Source organism: Bufo gargarizans, chromosome 4 (genome assembly GCF_014858855.1).
Source record: "Bufo gargarizans isolate SCDJY-AF-19 chromosome 4, ASM1485885v1, whole genome shotgun sequence".
NCBI classification, from domain to species: Eukaryota; Metazoa; Chordata; class Amphibia; order Anura; family Bufonidae; genus Bufo; species Bufo gargarizans.
In genome coordinates this window covers 276,672,705-276,695,668 of record NC_058083.1, presented here as the reverse complement: position 1 = coordinate 276,695,668, position 22,964 = coordinate 276,672,705, and the positions used below count along the sequence as shown (strand labels likewise).

Below are 22,964 nucleotides of genomic sequence, written 5' to 3'. Positions count from 1 at the left end.
CTTCACTGAATGGGACCTGCCGAAGGTGCGCGATGACGTCACTGAGCACTCCTGCATGGTTACGTCACCACGCATATTACAGGTCCTTCGGCAGGTCCTGTTTAATGAATAAGAAGAGAGTGCCGCACCGCGAGCAAGTGGATGAGAGAAGTTTTTTTTCTAACCCCTCCTGGGTAAAGTGTACCCGTTTTTAATGGACGGTTGCACTCCTGTCAATCAGCTGTTAAAAACATTCCCATTGATTTCAATGGGTCCGTTGGGCTGTGAAAACTGACAAAAATAGGACATGTTAAAAGAACGGCCATGTGAATAGCCCTATAGACTTTCATTGGTGCTAAAAATGGCTGTGTGACGGCCGTTACTTAGGCTACTTTCACACTCGCGTTTGGTGCGGATCCGTTCAGATAACACAACCGTCTGCATCCGTTCAGAACGGATCTGTTTGTATTATCTTTAAAGGGAACCTGTCACCGGGATTTTGTGTATAGAGCTGAGGACATGGGTTGCTAGATGGCCACTAGCACATCTGCAATACCCAGTCCCCATAGCTCTGTGTGCTTTTATTGTGTAAAAAAACAACAACGATTTGATACATATGCAAATTAACCTGAGATGAGTCCTGTCCCTGAGATGAGTGCTGTCCCTGAGATGAGTCGGACAGGACTCATCCCAGGTTAATTTGCATATGTATCAAATCGTTTTTTTGACACAGTTTCATCAGACGGTCGTCCGTCTCCAAAGCGGAATGGATACTGAACTGATGCAAACTGATGCATTCTGAGCGGATCCTTTTCCATTCAGGATGCATCAGAGCAAAACTGATCCGTTTTGGACCGCTTGTGAGAGCCCATGACGGATCTCACAAATGGAAAGCCAAAATGCCAGTGTGAAAGTAGACTTAGACAGCCGTCACACGGCCATTATTCACTGTCGTGTGCATGAGGCCTTACAGGATTATATTTGTACATTTGCCCCAGTGTCCGACATTGTTGCCTGTTTTTATAGGCACTGTGGGGGGCTAGAACCACGGGGTCCTCAGTGATGGGGTATGGGCAGGTAATAAATGTCCTGTGTGAGACAAACCGAACTCGGCTTTGGTTCCAAGGAACTAGTCGGCACCGAAGCAAAGTTCAATTTCAAGTGGTTTTCCACTTTAAAAATCAACTACCTGAATTAATCCGAAGTTTTGAACGAAGCGACTTTGGATGTACCATTCGAAGCTCACTTCGCTCAACACTAGTCGTACATCGGGAGTGCTGAAGGTTGCTGATTCCTGATCTACACCCTGGGATTGTCAGGGGGGGGGTCTCCAGAAATAAGAGACCTCTAGGATATCCACCACTAGGGAAAGAACTGGATGAATATGCGGAGTGTGCCCCCTTGTGGCAGGCATATTATGAAATATGAGCCACAGCACAAGTTTTTCTAAAGAATCTTATCTTCGGGACTCACTACGGAGAGTAAAGCCCGAGCGTGACGTCAGCCTGTTTATACACACGTGGAAATCCAGGTCTCCACACCTGTCAACCAACACAATTCCGCCAGCTACCTACTGAAGAGTGACGTAGAGACTCCGCCCCCACCGCGAGCACGTGACTTGTCCAGCGCGATGCGGCGTGACGTGAGTGGGCGTGTCTGAGTAGGCGGGGAGCAGGCCGCTGTCAAGCAGACATGGAGACCCGCTACAACCTGAAGAGCCCGGGTAACTGGGGAGCGGGTGTTGTTGTGTAGGGCCGTGTATTGTGTGGCGGGGGGCTCTGCTCGTCTTTCACTGCCCTCATGGAGCATTGTACAGCCAGGGACCTGGTTACTCTCGGTTGTTTATAGGAGACTTGGGAAGTGTTTATGTGGCAGTAGCTGCTAGGCGTAGTAGTCGTTAAAGCCCTGTCACCAGCTGATGAGTGACCCGGCCAGGGCTGCCCGTCCTATCAGGCCACATCAGCCATTGTTCACTTTCATTTTCAGTATCTTGAGGCTTGTATGTCTGTACATCCGGGGACCACAGACTGGTAACTTGCAGGGCTCCTAGGGTAGTCGTGGACTTCCATAAAATAAAAAACTTTTCCGTGTAGCGTTACCTCCTGTTCCCCTGGAGCCGCTCTCTATAGTTATGTCACTCTGGCGGCTCCTGATTGGTCACAGGAGATGTCAGTGAGGTGACATCATGAATGTAAAGGTATCAGCAGCACCTGGGGCGGCGCATGCGCAGCCACCCTCCATTCATTTCTATGGGGTTGCCAAAAATAGCTTGGCTATTTCTGTCGGCCCATAGAAGTGAATGGGAGTGGTGGCTGTTCATGCGTGGTGTGCGTTCCCATTCACTTCTATGGGAAGAGCGATTGGTGGTGATTGCACAGCGCTCCCCGCTCTGTTCTCGATATAGGTGCCGATTCCAGCGGTGGGACCTGCACCTATCAGACAATGGGGGCATATGTTAGCGATATGCCCCCATTGTCTCAGATGAGAATACTCCTTTAAATTCTCAGAAGAGAACAGTGGAGCGGCAGATTCCTCCATCCTCTAACATGTTAGTCTGGGAAGTGGCGGATCTGGCACATGACGGGCACCGACAGAACCCACTGACTGTAATGAGATCTGTTGGGTTTCCTTCATGGCTTCAAAATATCGCTAACTGAACCTCCGCAGATGAGAAAGGGGTTGGCCAACTTCTAATGTATATTGTCATGTGTGCTCCATACAAGTATACAGACCTGTCACCCTCCGCATCCATGGCCTGCAAGATGGCAGCAGCTGCTTCCTCTGGCTACTCCTGGGGGCCCTCCTATTCTGCGCAGGCACTGAATGGCACATGCACAGAAAGAAGCAGCAGAATTCCCTGTATCTTTGCATGTTCCAGCTGATGTAATGGACAGGGGCCCCCATTAGATCAGCTGGGGGACAGTATACAGTCAAGTATGTTTGACCATGGCATTTTGACAAAATGCAGTAGAAACTGGCCAATCCCATGTCTAGTGGTAGAGTGGTTGCATGCCGCTTGTATGGAGGCACATGGGCTCTTTGGAGCTGTAGGCACTCAGTGTGCCGCCATATGGTGCCCACTGTAGGGAAGAATATCTCTTATGTTGTTGATGGCACATAATGGGACAGACACAACTTGGCCCCATAAATCTCTGGGTGTTTTTCATGTTTTTTTTTTTATTATGGAACTCCTCCACACGTATTAGGACCGCTAGGACCTCCTGAGAATCGGTGATTCATGTCCAGTAGACATAATGTAGTCCTGGACTCCGTTTGTTCACATTGACGCTACTCTACTGCTAATCATTTCCGTTGTTCTGCTCCGTTGCAGGAAATGACGCAAGTGCTGGATCGGTCAGATGAAAAGCAGCATTGCCTGACGGACTCAATTGACAATAATTGGACTTGTCTGCTTTCTGTTAGGCCACCTGCACACTTTGCCGAATACGTGCAGGAAAACCACAGCCTGGCACAGTACCAGTAAGGGTACTTTCACACTAGCGTTCAAGGAATTCCGTTGCCGGAACTGCCTGCCAGATCCGGAAATCCATGTGCAAACGGATAGCATTTGTTTCTGAATGCGAATCCGTCTGACAAATGCATTGAAATACCGGATCTGTCTCTCCGGTGTCATCTGGAAAAAACGGATCCGGCATTTATTTTAATAACATTTTTTTAAAGGTTTGCGCATGCGCAGACCAGCATTAATACATTTCAATGGAAATTTATGCTGGCAAGTGTTCCGGAATTTTGGCTGGAGAAAATACTGCAGCATGCTGCGGTATTTTCTCCGGCCAAATACCGTAAAAGTGACTGAACTGAAGACATACTGAACGGATTGCTCTTCATTCAGAATGCATTAGGACAAAACTGAAGCATATTTTTCCGGCATTGAGCCCCTATGACGGAATTCAATACCGGAAAACTTTAACGCTAGTGTGAAAGTACCCTCAGGGCTCATGCACACGACCGTATGCCCTCCGAGACATAATATCATATGAGTGCCGGACAATAGTCCCACGGGCAGCCTGGTGCTGTGCGCTCCCGTGGGCATGAAGTATGCCGTTCCGGGACATATGGCCCGCTCACGGACCGTATGTCTCGGAGGGCATATGGTCGTGTGCATGACCCCTAAAGCGTATGAGATTACACAATTCTCATGTACACTTTACAGAAGTTTTCCATTCGGAAATTGACCTGTTGTGTGGATTTAGCAATTCCCAGCATGTCAATTTGGTCTGCGGTTTTAGCTACAGATTTCACCCTTTTCTAATGAAGGGTAAGAACTGCGGCAAAACGGCATTAAATCCGCACCAAAAACCGCTGTTAGAAATTGCAGTTTGGGTGCAGAAGCGCACAAAAAGTCATGCGGATCTTCTGCACGTTGACCGCGTGAAGGTACCCTTATCGTGTCTGCCATTTTACCGGGCAACATAGCAAACCATGCTGTGCTACTTTGTCAGAAAAGCCGTTTTGATTGATATGCAAATGACCTGATATGAGTCCTGTATCCGGAGATGAGTCAAGCGGAAAGGAGCCCAGCACTGCCCCGCGTCCTCCGAATCTCCTCCTTGCTGGCTGACGTCACAGAGCTGGAGCGCTGAAATCTCGCGATGCGCGAGCTAGCGCATGCGTCGGCATCATGTTCATTCCCTGTACTGGCATCAGCACAGAGAACGAACTACGCATGCGCTAGCTCGCGCATCGCGAGATTTCGGCGCCCCAGCTCTGTGACGTCAGCCAGCAAGGAGGAGATTCGGAGGCCGCGGGGCGGTGCTGGGCTCCTTTCCGCTTGACTCATCTCCGGCTACAGGACTCATATCAGGTCATTTGCATATCAATCAAAACGTTTTTTTAACACAATAAAAGCGCAGAGAGCTATGGGACCTGGGTACTGCAGATGTGCTAGCGGCCATCTAGCAGCCAATGTCCCCAGCTCTATGCGCAAAATCCTGGTGACAGGTTCCCTTTAAGACTGGCTTCTAAAACGCTGGTCTTAATAATTGTGCCCCACAGTGTGTGTGAATCTGAATCCTGATCAGTAGGGATTTATTTGATCCATAGAATACTTGTTTTTATTTAACTTTTTGGACTTTTGGGATTTTGTCGAAAATTGGTCATAAAACTCATTTTGCCTGTGAGTAATGTATTTTCTCTGTGGGAGTGCGCCAGTGAAGGTTGCCCCTGCAGTCCTCGCTGTGTGGGAAATAACAGCCGTTTTTTCTTGATAAGTGCAGTTTGCGGTAGAATTTGTGCTTACTGGCTGAGGTCTAGCCTTTCCTTTACTACTGGAGGAGTTCAGCTAAACTAATCAAAAATGTCAGCTCTTCTGAAACGAGACATCCCCTTAAGGGTCCATTCACACGTCCTGTTTTTTTTCATCCTGAAAAACGGTCCGTTTTTTGCGGATCCGTTGTTCCTGAAAATGTTTCCGTATGTCATCCGTTTTTTGCGGATCCGCAAAAAACGGAAACATGTATACATTTCAATAATCAAATAAAGTTGTTTGGATTTCTTTGAAAAAAAATTGAAAAAAAAAAAATAATAATAATTTGTTATGTGTTTCCAGGAACGGAATCCGCAAAAAACGGATGACATACGGAATGACATCCGAATGTCATCCGTTTTTTGCGGATCCATTGACTTTGTATTGTACCAGGATCCGATTTTTCAGGACAAGAATAGGACATGTTTTATATTTAAACGGACATGCGGAACGGAACAACGGAAACGGACAGCACACATTGTGCTGTCCGATTTTTTCCAGGACCCATTGAAAATGAATGGGTCCAGATCTGGTCCTGATCTGTTCCTGAAAAAACGGAACAGATCAGGAAAGAAAAAACGGACGTGTGAATGGACCCTAAGGGTGCATTCACATGACCGTATGTATTTTGCGGTATGCAAATTATGCAAATAATACGGATAATGTGCGTGTGATGTCCATGTAGCTTCCTTTTTTTTGTGGAACCATTGTAACAAGGCCTATTCTTGTCCGCAAAAGAACAAGGATAGGACATGTTCTATCTTTTTTGCGGTACGACAGATCGGACATACAATGTGCTGTCCACTAATGGGTCTGCAAACCATATGACTTATAGCCAGAGTAGGTTTTAGTAGTTTTTCCTTCTTTTTTCACTTTCAAGAAGGTGCCATCTGATCTGGTGTCAGGGAATCTGCATTGGGGGATTAGGAGGCATTCTTCCGGAAATTCATAGAATTTCTAGTTATTTACTCTCTCCATGCCCCCTTACTGATCAGTGCCAGGTCAGCCACCATTTAGGCTACTTTCACATTAGCGTTTTTTGCATATCAGTCATGGATCTGCAAAAACACTTCCGCTACAATAATACAACCGCATGCATCTGTCATGAACGGATCCGGTTGTATTATGTCTTATATAGCCATGATTGATCCGTCTTGAACACAATTGAAATTCAGTGGAGGACGGATCCGTTTTCTATTGTGTCAGAGAAACCAGATCTGTCCCCGTTGACTTACTTTTTGTGTCAGGATCCGTCTTGCTTCGCACCTTGCAGCGTTATTCTGTCCGCGATGGGAGCGCAACCAAACGGAATGGAATGCATTTTGGTGCATTCTGTTTCGTTCAGTTTTGTCCCTATTGACAATGAATGGGGACAAAACTGAAGCATTTTCTTCCACTGGTGAGATCCTATGACTGATCTCAATAGCGGAATTGAAAACGCTAATGTGAAAGTCGCCTTATTTTGGCACTCGCTGTGCCACGCAGCACTACTAGCATTTCCATATTCTCTGCAGTGCTAATATGACTAGGTTCCCAGTGCTTCCCGGCTGCTGGTTTCAGTTCATACATTGTGAAACTGCTTTAGTTGCTTTTTATTTTTGCTTAAAGGGGTATTCAGTTATTACCAGTCATCCCCTATTTACTGCATAGGAGATAATTGTTAGATTGCTGGGGGTCCAACTGCTGGAGCCCCCCCACACACACACACAATTGCAAAAATGGTGGTTCTGTGTCTCTGTTTGAATGGAGCCATGGTCAAGCATGTGTACTACTGCCCCATTAAACGTCTGTGAGACTGCTGAAGATAGCCGAACTCTATATTGGGAAGTCCCATAGAGATGATTGGAGTGGTAGTGCATATGTTTGTCTTGCTGCACCATACATACAGGGCAAGGTAATCAGTGGGGCCCACAGGGGTTGGATTCACTTACAACATAGGGGATAACTTGTTCTGGCAGGAATACCCCTTTAAAGACTATGGATTTTTTATTAGAAATTTCTGCAATTGAAAATCAGTTTCATTTCATCTGAATGGGATTTTATTGGCAGCAAGTACATGGATTTCTGCAAGACCTATTTAGATGAATGGAAATTATTTTCAGTCGCAGACACTTCTGCAACAAAATCCCATGAGTGTGAAGGCACCCTAAAGACATTGGCAAAGGACTTCCCTTTTAGTGTGTTTTTTCTGCCAGGTACTTTTTCTAAGCATTTTTTAATAAAGCAAATATACAGAAAATTGATGCATTTTGTGGATCGCCACGGCCGGCCCTATGATAGAAATGTCTGCGATTGCGGATAAGAATAGGACATGTTCTATCTTTTATGCAGGGCCATAGAATGGAACGCTGTGTGCTGTCCGCATCTTTTGCGGCCCCATTGAAATGAATGGGTCCGCACCCGTTGCGCAAAATTGCAGAACGGACGTGGACCCTGAACTACTGACATGTGAATGGACCCTTAAAGGGTTTTTCAGGAAGTTTAATTTTGACTGTCTATCTTGAGGATAGTCTGCATTTTTTGCGGCCCTATTGAAATGAATGGGTCCGCATCCGATTTGCAAATAACGCAGAACAAAAATACGGTTATGTGAATGGGGCCTTATTGTGATTGGTAAATATAGCCGTAATCACTTGAGTTGTCATAGGTCACACAGTTTTCCTGGAGCCTTGCGTTCTGCCTGCCCATTGCGTCCAGTCTGCACTTAATATCTTGGGTACCATAGTGAAAGAGTTAATGGCCCTGGTATGTTACATGATTCTGGTTTGACACTTTCACTTTAAGCAGCCTGATGCTTATTTCTCATTCATTTCTAGTGTTCTTGATAAGCTATGCATGAAAATATGTGGGCAGTTTCCTTAAAGGGGTATTCCCATCTCACCCCTTGCATTTCCTGCTGTCTACTCTGAAGCTACGTGGGCGGTACACTTCCTCTGCTCCTACAGAAACCTGTAATAGCAGTGCTTTAGGAGATGCTCCTTGTAACCCTTGATAATATGAAAAAAAGGGCCATCACCAGTGAGATCTACAGCCCGGACAGCGTCCGTTTCAGTGCCTATGGATGTGACCGCTCAGGAGACCTGAGCAGAAGGAATGCTTTAGACTGTTATCTCGGAGCTGCTCTCAGGTTTCCACTACTGTGTGCTGAGCCGTCTTGTCCCTTCTCCCCAACCCCGATCCTACCGGACACAAGGCAGGATCCTGCAGTGCCATCTCCCGTCCTACATACCATGATTGTGGAGTACAGCATTGCTGTGCCCCGCTGCTGCTCACCTCCATAAGCGCTGCCGCTGCAGTGAGTACGGCATGAAGGCTGTGGGTCCCTGCTCTGTGCACGATGCTGGAGGCTCAGCAGAGGATCAATACAGAGCGGCTTCACAGTTTAGGGACTGAAAGACGGCTGTTCACTTCAACAGCACAATGGCCGGCCTGGGAGCTAGCGCGAATGAGAAAGCCATGCCCGGTCCCGTCGGCCAGGCCAGCCACATAGAGACAGAGGCATTTGCGCAAGCGCATCCACCACTGTAGAAGGGGAAGGAGGAGGGATACCTAGCAAACGATTAAAAAAATAAAAATAAAAGGTAATTGCAAAAGTTTATAATTTTACATTAGGCATCAAGATGAGAATACCCCTTTAACGTTTCTGCAGATCGTGAATTGTACTGAATTCTGTTTATTTGGGTTGTTTTTCAGCTGTGAAGCGACTCATGAAGGAAGCAGCAGAACTGAAAGACGCTACAGACCACTATCATGCCCAGCCACTCGAGGTATCAGATTAAGTCCATCTCCACTGTAATTGAGCCGAATATTGGCTTCCAAAACTGCATAAAAAACCTGAACGTGTGGCAGCACCCTTACCGCTACTCCTCTGTGGGCATAAGTCACAGATGTGTGGACTTTTCTGCAGTAGGCAAATATGGATTTGATGCAGTGTTCGCCTAATATGGTGGCAACTGTAGTCTCGCGAGCAATATGCAACGTTGTCCAAGTCACCGCCAGAGTTCAAAGCTTCATTTTAGAGAACAGAATCTTTTAACAGTTCACTTTGGCAGTGCCTTGGACCTTGGTGAGTTTGGAGCTCAGCCCCAAGAAAGCACTTCGTGCTGTGTAGTTGATTTTTAAAGTGGAAAACCACTTTAAAACTTGAATCCGAACTTGGCTTCGGGTCTGACTAGTACCTCGGAACTAAAGTCGAGTTCGGTTTCAACTTTTAAAGTGGTTTTTCCACTTTAAAAATCAAGTACCGAAGTTATTCAACGAAGTCATGCGCGACTTTGCGAATAACTTACTTCGGCTCATCGGAGCCCATACTTTCTAGTATTGTATGGAGACGGCTCCCCGTACAGTATTATTCTGAGGTTTTGAACGAAGCAACTTTGGATGAAGCATCCAAAGCTCACTTCGCTCAACACTATCATTATGTTCTAGGGTTGAGCGGTGAACTGGTGTCAATGATATACCGCGGTATTAAGACACAGCAATATGGCAATATCGCTGTTTCCAAATAACCACGGTATTTGTTGACGTCATAGGAGCGGTCATATGCGAGCTGACCACTCCTAAATCTGTGTCAGCCAGCCCCTGCATCGTGCATATGCGTACCGTACATATTACTTCCTGCAGCGGCAGCCCCCGGTTCCTCCTCGTGAAAAGTCAGTCAGCAGTCCGTGTCCAGGCCAAGGTGGGGGAAGAGAAGTGAGAGACCTTATTGGCCCAGGTGTCAGAAATAAAGGTTGTATTGTCTATGTCTTCTGCGGCCCTGGCCCTGCCTGCAAGCTGCACTGCACATGGTGATGGCACTTGATGAACTATAATGTCTCCCTGTTGCCCCCATACAGAAGCAACAAGAAGACATTACTGTATGGGGGCCACAAGACATTATTATACTGATGGCGGCAGGGGTTACAAATTGTTGTCCTATACAGTATAATGTCACCTTGTGGCCCCCTTACAGTATAGTTCCTAAGTCCAGACAATATAATGTCTCCTCGTGGCCCCAAGTGTGTTTCCTTCTAAATGGGTATTTATCGCGATATATATCGTTATTGCGATAAATTTCTTAATATTGTTATCGTGGGAATCTTTTTGATATCGCCCAACCCTATTCTGTTCTATAAAGCTCTTGTACAGTAGCTCCGGGTATGATGGCTTTAATATGGACAATAAAATCTGGCTTTCTGAAGCCAGCGGTATGTTGAGTGGTGTTGGCGAGTTTTGCGCTTGGTTACAAGAGATATGATTCTTTTAAAGGGATAGTGCAGTTTCTTTCCATTCTATATATAAAAGAGGGATTTTACCAGGTGTTTTTCATGTACAGTTCCAACTTTTCATATATTTTACTTGTATCTGTTTTAATTTATTTTAACTAATATTGTTTTTTATTGTTAAAGGATAATCTTTTTGAATGGCACTTTACTGTCAGGGGTCCACCAGATTCAGATTTTGACAGCGGCATTTACCATGGCCGAATTGTTCTTCCACCTGAATACCCCATGAAACCTCCAAGTATCATTTTGTTAACAGTAAGTCAGTTACCTTATTGCACAAGCTTCTGACTGATTTGGATAATGTTTATGCACTTATTGTTATCATTACTTTTTATTTTTTATTTGCCAGGCTAATGGTAGATTTGAAGTTGGGAAGAAAATTTGCTTAAGTATTTCTGGGCACCATCCTGAAACGTGGCAGCCATCTTGGAGTAGTAAGTGCCTGTTTGCCTTCTCACGATGCTAATAACTCTTCTTTTGAACCTTGTGCAAAACCTTATTTTACAAGGCTGAAGTCTCTCCCACTCATTTCTTTGAGTTTCTCACTTGGTGTCCACCCACTGCCTCCTTTTATGAATTTGCATGTTTAAAGAGGACCTTTCATCAGTTTTGACATAAGCTAATGATGGTATTACCTTGTAGGGCGGCCCGCACTGATGCCATGGGTGTATTTTATTTTATTTTTAACCCCCCCCCCCCTTCCCCCCACTCTCCTTCGTCCACTGTGGCCCACCGGTGAGCATTAAACTCGCAACAGGAAGGAGACGCAGTCTTCTGCTGTGGACGTCTCCTCCCCGGCTGTGAGCGCGATCCAATCGGAGCGGACCGCTCACAGCCAAGGAGAACGAGCTGTGGGTTTGAAAAAAAAATACACCCATGGTATAAGTGGGGGCCGCCCTACAAGGTAATACCATAATTAGCCTATGTAAAAACTGAGGAAAGGTCCTCTTTAAGGGAGCCTGCCCATGGTTTTGAAACCTCAGAACTACTGACAGAGGTGAATAAGTGGGGGATAAAGCTGTTTAAACATATCATGGTGGGTGTTGAGGCTTCTGCATTACCAAGGAAGAAATGTTTTCAGTTCTGCAATTGTAGGTGCCATGGAGGCAGCCCTTTCATGTTCAGTGTCTTCGGCTCTCTCACTGGAGGCTTCGCAACCCCTCCCTCTGCTTTGGCTTTAGCGAACTCCCTGTTGAAAACTAAAGCCAACACTCAAGACAGAGGGGAGTAGTTGAGAAGGCTTTACTAGTGAGACTGGGACACTACATGAAGGGGCCCTTTCCAATTTCTTATCTTAGTCATAGAAGAACTACTGACAGCCCCCATTAAAGAGATTTTCCAGTACTTACCTATTGATGACCTAACAGTAGTATAGGGCACCAATATCTGCAGGGGTCCAGCTCTCAGTAACGGCGCGGATTAATTGATTTTACCAGTTGTAGTTCCAGAACAAGGCAGCGGAGCTTCGCGGCTCTGTACGCTGTGTAGTGCCTTTATCTGGTTACTGCATCGCTGCTCCAGTTCACTTGGCGCAGTGTATGGATGTATGCTGCGTAGTTTGTAGTAGAGAGTGCTGTGTGCGACCCCCCCCCCCCTTCCCCGTCTATCTGATATTTATGATCTATCATATAGGTCATCAATTAGTAACTCCTGGAAACAGCTTTAACCCCTTAGGGACACAGCCTTTTTACACCTTAGGACCAGGCCATTTTTTGAAAATCTGACCAGTGTCACTTTAAGTGATGATAACTTTAAAACGCTTTGACTTATCCAGGCCATTCTGAGATTGTTTTTTCGTCACATATTGTACTTCATGACACTGGTAAAATAAAGTTAAAAAAAATATTTTTTTTTGCATAAAACAATGTCAAATTTACCAAAAATTGGGAAAAATTAGCAAATTTCAAAGTTTCAGTTTCTCTACTTCTGTAATACATAGTAATACCCTTAAAAATTGTGATGACTTTACATTCCCCATATGTCTACTTCATGTTTGAATTATTTTGGGAATGATATTTTATTTTTTGGGGATGTTACAAGGCTTAGAAGTTTAGAAGCAAATCTTGAAATTTTTCAGAAATTTACAAAAACCCAATTTTTAGGGAATACTACAGCTCTGAAGTCACTTTGCGAGGCTTACATAATAGAAACCACCCAAAAATTACCCCATTCTATAAACTACACCCCTCAAGGTATTCAAAACTGATTTTACAAACTTTGTTAACCCTTTAGGTGTTGCACAAGAGTCATTGGCAAATGGGGATGAAATTTGAGAATTTCATTTTATTGCCTAATTTTCCATTTTAACCAATTTTTTCCACTAACAAAGCAAGGGTTAACAGCCAAACAAGACTGTATCTTTATTGCCCTGACTCTGCCGTTTACAGAAACACCCCATATGTGGCCGTAAACTACTGTACGGCCACACAGCGGGGCGTAGAGTGAAAGGTGCGCCGTTTGGTTTTTGGAAGGCATGTTTTGCTGGACTGGTTTTTTGACACCATGTCCCATTTGAAGCCCGCTGATGCACCCCTAGAGTAGAAACTCCATAAAAGTGACCCCATCTAAGAAACTACACCCCTTAAGGTATTCAAAACTGATTTTACAAACTTTGTTAACCCTTTAGGTGTTGCACAAGAGTTATTGGCAAATGGGGATGAAATTTGAGAATTTCATTTTTTTGCCTAATTTTCCATTTTAACCCATTTTTTCCACTAACAAAGCAAGGGTTAACAGCCAAACAAGACTGTATCTTTATGGCCCTGACTCTGCCGTTTACAGAAACACGCCATATGTGGCCGTAAACTACTGTACGGCCACACAGCGGGGCGTAGAGTGAAAGGTGCGCCGTTTGGTTTTTGGAAGGCATGTTTTGCTGGACAGTTTTTTTGAAACCATGTCCCATTTGAAGCCCCCTGATGCACCCCTAGAGTAGAAACTCCATAAAAGTGACCCCATCTAAGAAACTACACCCCTCAAGGTATTCAAAACTGATTTTACAAACTTTGTTAACCCTTTAGGTGTTGCACAAGATTTAATGGAAAATAGAGATACAATTTCAAAATTTCACTTTTTTTGGCAGATTTTCCATTTTAATATTTTTTTTCCAGTTACAAAGCAAGGGTTAACAGCCAAACAAAACTCATTATTCATGGCCCTGATTCTGTAGTTTACAGAAACACCCAATATGTGGCCGTAAACTGCTGTACGGGCACACGGCAGGGCGTAGAGGGAAAGGTGCGCCGTATGGTTTTTGGAAGCCAGATTTTGCTGGACAGTTTTTTTTACACCATGTCCCATTTGAAGCCCCCCTGATGCACCCCTAGAGTAGAAACTCCAAAAAAGTGACCCCATCTAAGAAACTACACCCCTCAAGGTATTCAAAACTGATTTCACAAACTTTGTCAACCCTTTAGGTGTTGCACAAGATTTAATGGAAAATAGAGATACAATTTCAAAATTTCACTTTTTTGGCAGATTTTCCATTTTAATATTTTTTTTCCAGTTACAAAGCAAGGGTTAACAGCCAAACAAAACTCATTATTTATGGCCCTGATTCTGTAGTTTACAGAAACACCCCATATGTGGTCGTAAACCGCTGTACGGGCACACGGCAGGGCGCAGAAGGAAAGGAATGCCATACGGTTTTTGGAAGGCAGATTTTGCTGGACTGGTTTTTTTTGACACCATGTCCCATTTGAAGCCCCCTGATGCACCCCTAGAGTAGAAACTCCAAAAAAGTGACCCCATTTTAGAAACTACGGGATAGGGTGGCAGTTTTGTTGGTACAAGTTTAGGGTACATATGATTTTTGGTTGCTCTATATTACACTTTTTGTGCGGCAAGGTAACAAGAAATTGCTTTTTTGGCACCGTTTTTTTTTTTTGTTATTTACACCATTCATCTGACAGGTTAGATCATGACGTAATTTTAAAGAGCAGGTTGTCACGGACGTGGTGATACCCAATATGTATACAATTTTTTTTATTTATGTACGTTTTACACAATAATTTCATTTTTAAAACAAAAAAAATGTTTTAGTGTCTCCATAGTCTAAGAGCCATAGTTTTTTAAATTTTTGGGCGATTATCTTAAGTAGGGTCTCATTTTTTGTGGGATGAGATGACGGTTTGATTGGCACTATTTTGGGGTGCACATGACTTTTTGATTGCTTGCTATTACACTTTTTGTGACGGAAGATGACAAAAAATGGCTTTTTTTACACCGTTTTTATTTTAATTTTTTTACGGTGGTCATCTGAGGGGTTAGTTCATGTGATATTTTTATAGAGCCGTTCAATACGGACGCGGCGATACCTAATATGTATACTTTTTTTTTTATGTAAGTTTTACACAATGATTTCATTTTTGAAACAAAATAAATCATGTTTTAGTGTTTCCATAGTCTAAGAGCCATAACTTTTTCAGTTTTTGGGCGATTATCTTGGGTAGGGTATGATTTTTGCGGGATGAGATAACGGTTTGATTGTTACAATTTTGGCGTAGATGCGACTTTTTTGATCACTTTTATTACCTTTTTTTGGGAAGTAAGGTGGGCAAAATTCCAATTTCATCATAGTTTTTAATTTTTTATTTTTATGGCGTTCACCGTTCGGGTAAAGTAACATGACCGTTTTATAGATCAGGTCGTTACGGACGCGGCGATACCAAACATGTGTAGGGAATTTTATTTTTTTCATTTTTAATCAGTGATAAATGTGTTTTTTGATTTTTACTTTATTTTTCACTTTTTTCACTTTTTTTTTGACCCAGACCCACTTGGTTCTTGAAGATCCAGTGGGTCTGATGTCTGTAAAATACAGTACAGAACCTATATAGGTATCTGTAACTGTATTTTACTTACACTGAACAGATCTATGCTTTCAGCACAGATCTGTTCAGCACCATGGACAGCAGGACGCCTGAGAGGCGTCCTGTTGCCATGGGAACCTTCCCCGTCTGCTCAGTAGTGGCCAGAACTTCGCAGACGGGGAAGGGTAAGGACGGGGCTTGGGGGGGCTGCCTGGGAGCTCTCTCCCTCTCCCATCGGGGGGCTGCAAAGGCACAGCAGCCCCCCGATCGGAGAGGGAGGGAGCTCCCTCTTACTGTTAACCTTTTCCATACAGCGGTCCGTACGGACCGCTGTATGGAAAGGGTTAAACGGCTGACATCGCATCACCGATGTCAGCCGTTTATACCAGGGTGCCAGCAATGTGCTGGCACCCTGGTATAACCCACTAGACGCCAACGATTACGCAATGGGAGGCGGGCGGGGGATCGCGATCCCGCCTACCGCACCGCCCGCCTCCCGCACCGCCCGCACCGCCCGCAACCCTCCCCCTGCACCTCCCACCGGGCAAAAATCACTAAGGGGTGCAGGGGGGAGGGATACATTTATATTTTACAAATGCAAAAGTTTCTGATCCCCGCGGTCAGGGACCGCGGGGATCAGAAACTGCAGAAATCGCAGCAAACCGCAGGTCTGAATTGACCTGCGGTTTGCCGCGATCGCCGACATGGGGGGGTCACGGGACCCCCCCGCGCATTTAGCCTAGGTGCCTGCTCAATGATTTGAGCAGGCACCGGGTTCCGATCACTGCCAGCCGCACGGCAGTGATCGAAAATGCACAGGGCGTACATGTACGCCCTGTGTCCTTAAGTACCAGGGCACAAGGGCGTACCTGTACGCCCTGTGTCCTTAAGGGGTTAATTTGGTGAAGTAGTAGTAGCTCATAATGTCCTGTATTTCACAATCCAATTTTACTTCTAATGATTTAATATCAGTAGTGATCCTTAAGTAAGGCATCTGTACGAGGCCTATGAGCACTTTAAATACTGGGTCCCTGGTAATCCTTATGAGGGGCAGCATTATTGATTGGACAAGAGCCACATACTCACAGGGCTCTCCTCCTAAGACTCCACCTGCTCATCTTTTCCAAATGGACCATGAAAGAAGTGAACTGCTGTCTCAAAAATTTACATTTCTGCTTTCTCATTATAGTAAATTTAGCACATATACTATATATTTGGTTACTTCTAGCTGTTAGTGAATAGAAACAATATTGTTAACCTTTAAAGCTTTTCTCCCACTGCTGAACCTGGCCCACTTTATTAAATGTAATCACTCAGCAAAAACTGAGACACAGTAGCAAACACTCGGCTGTTTCTGCGTAATGAGGAGCCTGCTGTTTTCTGTCGGCTATGGTTAGAGCAGCATGGAATTAATAATGTAATGCGCAAACTGCAAAACAATTCTACACCTCAAAAGAAGAGTTCTTTAATGACATATGAACAGCCATGAGAAGGAGTCCTCTGGCCACCCCAAGCGCTTAATAATTCTCAAATCAGAGTTACAACATGTAGAGATCATCTTTTCAGTGTTTTTGTGGCCTTTATGAAAGAAATAAAAGTATGTTCTGAGGTTCCCTTCTTTATGGACGTAAGGAGATTTGGCATAAACACTTATCATCTATTGACAGGATCGGTAATAAATGTATGATTGCAGGTGGTCCAGCGGCTGGGACCCCCTGTGATCACAAGAATGGATTCCCTGAGTACCCTTTACGAATTAAGTGTTGGTTTGCATTCCACCGTTCTGTTCACTTGCATGGTCCCATAGAAGCAAATGGAATAGTGCTCACACATGCACACTACTGCTCCATTCACACAACCAGTAGTCAAACCTCCAGCAATCCTCTATTTATCGCCTGCCATGTGAATAGGTTAAACCACATTGACCTCAATTGGTTTTAACATACTTCATGAGTATCTGTATTCTAAATGAGCGTATCGCTTCTTTGACTAGTATTACTTATTCAGCTAATAATAAACCAAATTTGTCTTTATCTTTTAAGTCCGAACTGCATTGTTGGCCATTATTGGATTCATGCCTACAAAAGGAGAAGGTGCCATAGGTTCCCTAGATTACACACCTGAAGAAAGGAAAGCACTTGCCAAAAAGTAAGTAAACCACATCTTGGATTCCTACAGTGGGAGTTGGGCCCAGTTTCTGGACAGTGGTCAGTAGGCGTATTTCATCCTGAAGCACCCATCACCTACCACAGACTGCTGAGGGTCCAACTGGTCCTGGGCTGGGGAGGTATAGTGGACACTGGTGATTGGTGGGGGTCCCAGTGGATAAGTGATAAATGCTTCAGGACGGAATTCCCCTTTAATGGAAAAATCCACTAAAATGTATGCATTTTTATAAAGACAACTTTATATCAAGAAGTAAAGAATCAAATATAAGTTTGTAAAGTGACTGATTAACCTGGGAATCTTTACCCTCTTTGCACCTGCTATTGGGTGGAATACCAGTATTTTAGTAATGCTGTCATATTTCAACACTATGATTTTTTTCAAATGACACATTTCCATTTTGGTCCCACCCTCTCGCCCTTGGACATCTTCTTTTTTATTTTTTTATGCTTTTATTGTAATTACAATTGGCAAACACAACGTAGAATTGGGAGAGGGTTAGGGCCTAATTTGCCCCCAAAAAACTGGTATGTGTGCTTTGTATCACAAATTATACCACATATTATGTTGGCCTAACCAGATATGCCTTCATGCTACGCCACGAACCTTTGTCTAGCATGTTGGAATCACTTTTGACAAGGGGGCATTTCATAGCGTGAAAAGCAAGGCTGAAGATGAACTGTTGTCAGCCAACCAATAGATTGGGTCAACGTAGACAAGTGTCTAAAGTTGCACCAGATCGATCATCCTGCATCTTCGACTCTCTAGTATGTTTACACTGTCTAAATATTAGCATACAGTCTCGGGCTTCAGTGAACTTGACCTCTATACCTGAAAAAATCTTTGCTGTTATTCTTCATTCTTGCCTCTTCATTCAGGTCTCAGGACTACTTCTGTGAAGCGTGTGGAATAAGTATGAAGTCTGCTTTGCTACCACTTAACTCAGAGTCCAGTCGAGATGATAGAGAAGACAGAGAACTTGCTAGACAAATCAGTTTTACGGTATTCAGATATTTGTTTACATTTGTATTTTGTATACTCGTCGTCATAAATGTTAACAATATAATATGCAGGCACTCAACATCTGGTACACTTAAAGGGGTTCTGCACTTTGTTTAAACTGATGATCTATCCATCTGATCGGCAGGGTCTGACACCCAGGACCCCCGCCAATCAGCTGTTTGAGAAGGCAGCGGCGCTCCAGCAGTGCTGCGGCCTTCTCACTGTTTACTGCTGGCCCAGTAACGTCACGACTAGTATCAAGTTGCCTGGGCGCGGCTAAGCTCTGTTCACTTGAATGGAGCTTAGCCCCTCCCAGGCCAGTTGATACTAGTCGTGACATCACTGGGCCAGCTGTAAACAATGAGAAGGCCGCAGCGCTGCTGGAGCGCCGCTGCCTTCACAAACAGCTGATCGGCGAGGGTCCCAGGTGTCGGACCCCCGCCGATCAGAAACTGATGATCTATCCAGAGGATAGATCAGTTTAAACAAAGTGCAGAACCCCTTTAAGTCAGATATGAATTGTTGTATACAAAATCCTAATTTGTTCTGGTAATATCAAATACATATTAACTTAAAACCCCAGCATAAAATACATAAATAATGCAATCCACAAAATTTTTAAAAATAAAATGTGCTTGGATCCATATAGTTTTAAGGCATATATAGAATCGCAGGTTCAATGTTCCAAAATGTAAGTTTAAAAGAATATGTTGATTTTGTTGACTGACACAGATCTTCTTCTATGTATACATATATGAGACGGGGTGTAAAGTTCTTTCTGATTATCTCCACAGTCCGGTATAGGTTTTAATACACATCCATATACATCTTGTTAGTTTCAGCAATTCACTCAAATAACTTTTTAGTTGTAAGGTTTCCGCATACAACTTTAAGATCTGTGCAAAATGATGTAACAAAACACTTGATCCTCCAAGGAATGTATATATGGTTTTGTTAATATACTCCTTCCATGAGTGATCACAAACTTAAAAATGCGGCTGGCTTTCCATTTATATTCATACATATTTAACCTTGGCACTCAACACCGGTTGCTGCGGAGGACACAGCCATTGAAAGAAGCGGGGTGAGTGAGCTGATTATCGGGTGGGACGCCATCGAAATCGGCAATAAAAAGGACAACTTAATAGTGAGTACAATAACCAAACTAACCACCCGCTCCCACTAATACACTTTGCTCCATAATACTCTGCATATGTATGAATATAATGGAAAGCCAGCCACATTTTTAAGTTTGTGATCACTCATGGAAGGAGTATATTAACAAAACCATATATACATTCCTTGGAGGATCAAGTGTTTTTTTACATCATTTTGCACAGATCTTACCAACAAAGTTTTATGCGGAAACCTTACAACTAAAACTAACAAGTTATTTGAGTGAATGAATTGCTGAAACTAACAAGATGTATATGGATGTGTATTAAAACCTATACCGGACTGTGGGGATAATCAGAAAGAATGTCTCTCTGTCTCTCTGTCTCTCTGTCTCTCTGTCTCTCTGTCTCTCTGTCTCTCTGTCTCTCTGTCTCTGTGTCTCTGTGTCTCTGTGTCTCTGTGTCTCTGTGTCTCTGTGTCTCTGTGTCTCTGTGTCTCTGTGTCTCTGTGTCTCTGTGTCTCTGTGTCTCTGTGTCTCTGTGTCTCTGTGTCTCTGTGTCTCTGTGTCTCTCTGTGTCTCTCTGTGTCTCTCTGTGTCTCTGTGTCTCTCTGTGTCTCTGTGTCTCTGTGTCTCTGTGTCTCTCTGTCTCTCTGTCTCTCTGTGTCTCTGTGTCTCTGTGTCTCTCTGTCTCTGTGTCTCTGTGTCTCTGTGTCTCTCTGTCTCTCTGTCTCTCTGTCTCTCTCTCATATAAAGATCTTTGGAAGTCAACATAGTCTTTTAAACTTACATTTTGGCACGTTGAACCTGCAATTCTATATAAGCCTGAACACTATATGGATCCAACCAAATTTGAGTTTCACAATTTTGGTGGATTGTATTATTTATGTATTTTATGCTGGGGTTTTAAGTTACCGTAATATGTATTTGATATTACCAGAATAAATTAGGAATTCATTTCTGACTTAAGTATACCAGATGTTGAGTGGCTGCCTATTATATTGTTAAGATTTTTCCTGTTTTTCAGTGACTGGGTGAGTCACTTAGGTCAGAGCACTATTTCTATGCTGATAGTCGGAGAGCCACTATAAATACTCTTTTATTGTAATTATTCAAGGCCATAAATGTCCGATAGGTGCAGGTCCCACCTATGGCACATCCACAAGATGCCCCAAAAGTGTTGAGATTACTTTACACCCGCATAATGAAATTCCTTACTGTAGTTATAGCCATAAATACTATGGTAAAAAGGAAGATAACTATTTACTAGAACAGATTTGGGGAGACTTGGTCAGGATTTGCAATAGGGAAATCTGCTTTGGATTTTCAGTGAAATCTGTGGCTGAAGCACTGATTTCGGCTGTGAATTTTCACATGGATTGGCTGTATTGAGTGTCAAGGAATCTTATCTGTAACTTTTCAGCATTGAATCCTTGTGACTAAAACACATGCTGCATATTATTAAATCCATACCACAGTCATTCTTCCACACGGATAATTCCGGCACATGTGTATAGTGCATAAAGGACCCCATTCACATGGCATTGCCAGTAGAGTTACTGCACAGTGTGTCCAGATTTAGGCATAGAATCCGGTTGTGAGACTAAACTGGTGGCATTAAACATACCACAGCTGCACCATAGTCACAGTAAGGGTCCATTCACACGTCAGTATTTTTACCTTTCCAAATAAGCGTTTCTTTTTTTGCAGATCCGTTTTTTAGTACAACCTTTCGTTTTTTTTTTTTTTTAAAGTGCTTCCGAATCCGTTCCGTGTTTCCATTATTCATTTTTTTGGGGGTTTTTTTTTCTAAAAGAAAAAAGAGGAGGAGGAATAGATGTTGCTAGGGTACAAAAAAAAAAAGTGGTGAAAACAGAGGACATCTTCTAGAACAGGTGCCATTTTATCTCTGATAAATGCAGTGAATGCACATGTCTGGAAGCTGCAATTTTCCAATTAGCACCAAAAAATGACAAGCACGTACAGTATACTGCTCTAGGACAGATGGAAAAGTAAAATTACACATATTATAATATATTTACTCACTTATTTTTTCCCTCTTGGCTAAGTTGCCTGAGTCCCAGGAGGATGGAAAAAGTTAATGGGCAATTTCCTCCCAACACCGGTCCTTTAGCGACCTATTTTGGTAGTCCTCTTGTCTGGTATCCCATAGAGAGGGCCGTTCCTGGATCATAGTGATCAATCAGTCCACTTTATATGCCATTTTGCAGGAGAGCAGAAGATGACCTGAACTTCTCTCACCACAGGCACAGAGGGCTGGGCTTAATTTATGCAAAATCGGATGACATTCGGATGGTTTTGTGCATGTCATCCACATTTATGCGGATCCATTGACTTGAATGAACAACAGACCCGAAAAACGGACAGAAAGTAGGACAAGCTTAATTTTTTTTCAGGATCCGCATACTCAAAAATAGGAAAACGGAACGGATTCCGTGATTCGGACAGCACTATGATTGGTGTCCGCATTTTTGCAGAGGCAATTGAAATTAATGGATCCGAAAAAACGTTCCGATTTAATTCGGAACGGAAACGGAGTGTTATAACGGACGTGTGAATGGACCCTAATGGTGCATTGGGCTACATTCTCATCTATGGCATGTCTGACCTGGGGGTCTATTTCAGCATAAACGTAGGCCCGACAAAAACTGTGGCATGCAGTTTTTATAGTCAATGGGGATCTAGAGGTGAACCGGCAATGACTGATCCGATTAACTTTGCCGGGCTGTTCTCTGCTGGAACAGGCTGACGGATATTTTCACTGGAGATGTGAATGTAGCCATAGTAAATTCTGGATGCCAAAATATAACTTCATGCTCACATAGTAGATATTTCCTGTAGTACACCAAAGTTTTTTATTATTATTTTTAACATCAGGCTCAAGTAAATCCTCCAGGAAATTCCCAAACAGAAGGAAACAAGCAGCTGCAAAAGTCACCTGAACCAGACCAAACGACTCCTACAACTCCTCAGGTTTGTTTTGTTCCCTTTATGTGCAGAGTTTAAGATATTCAAGGTTATTGTGTTTTGTTTCTTACGTTGTTTAAGTTTCCTTTTATTATAATCAGTGTAAATGCTTCCTGGTTGCAAAAGTCTATTGCTTGAGGATAGTGAAAGCAGAATATTTTATTCCCTTGTTTTACTTCAATCATTGTCCTGGATAGGGTTGTTGTGCTACAAAATTTTTGATTTGATTTCGATACCATAAAAAAGTATTGCGATATTTGATACCACGCAAAATAAAACGCCAAAAAAGCCACGTGCATTCCGCATTTAAAAAAATTTCGAATCTCGCATTTTTTTTGTTTCTGTTCTGCCGTTCACCGCATAGATTTTTT

General features: G+C 43.5%; 1 protein-coding gene across 1 annotated transcript in view; it reads left to right on the top strand.

Annotated features, from left to right (window-relative positions):
* Positions 1-1,614: 1,614 nt before the first annotated feature.
* Positions 1,615-22,964, top strand: part of UBE2J1 (ubiquitin conjugating enzyme E2 J1) — a 29,860-nt gene continuing 8,510 nt past the window's right edge. Inside the window, exons 1-7 of the mRNA XM_044289546.1 lie at positions 1,615-1,702; positions 8,939-9,012; positions 10,636-10,767; positions 10,862-10,946; positions 17,366-17,471; positions 18,368-18,491; positions 22,504-22,599. Coding sequence (XP_044145481.1) covers positions 1,672-1,702; positions 8,939-9,012; positions 10,636-10,767; positions 10,862-10,946; positions 17,366-17,471; positions 18,368-18,491; positions 22,504-22,599 — 648 coding nt within the window. The 5' untranslated portion in view covers positions 1,615-1,671. The remainder of the gene's footprint in view (positions 1,703-8,938; positions 9,013-10,635; positions 10,768-10,861; positions 10,947-17,365; positions 17,472-18,367; positions 18,492-22,503; positions 22,600-22,964) is intronic.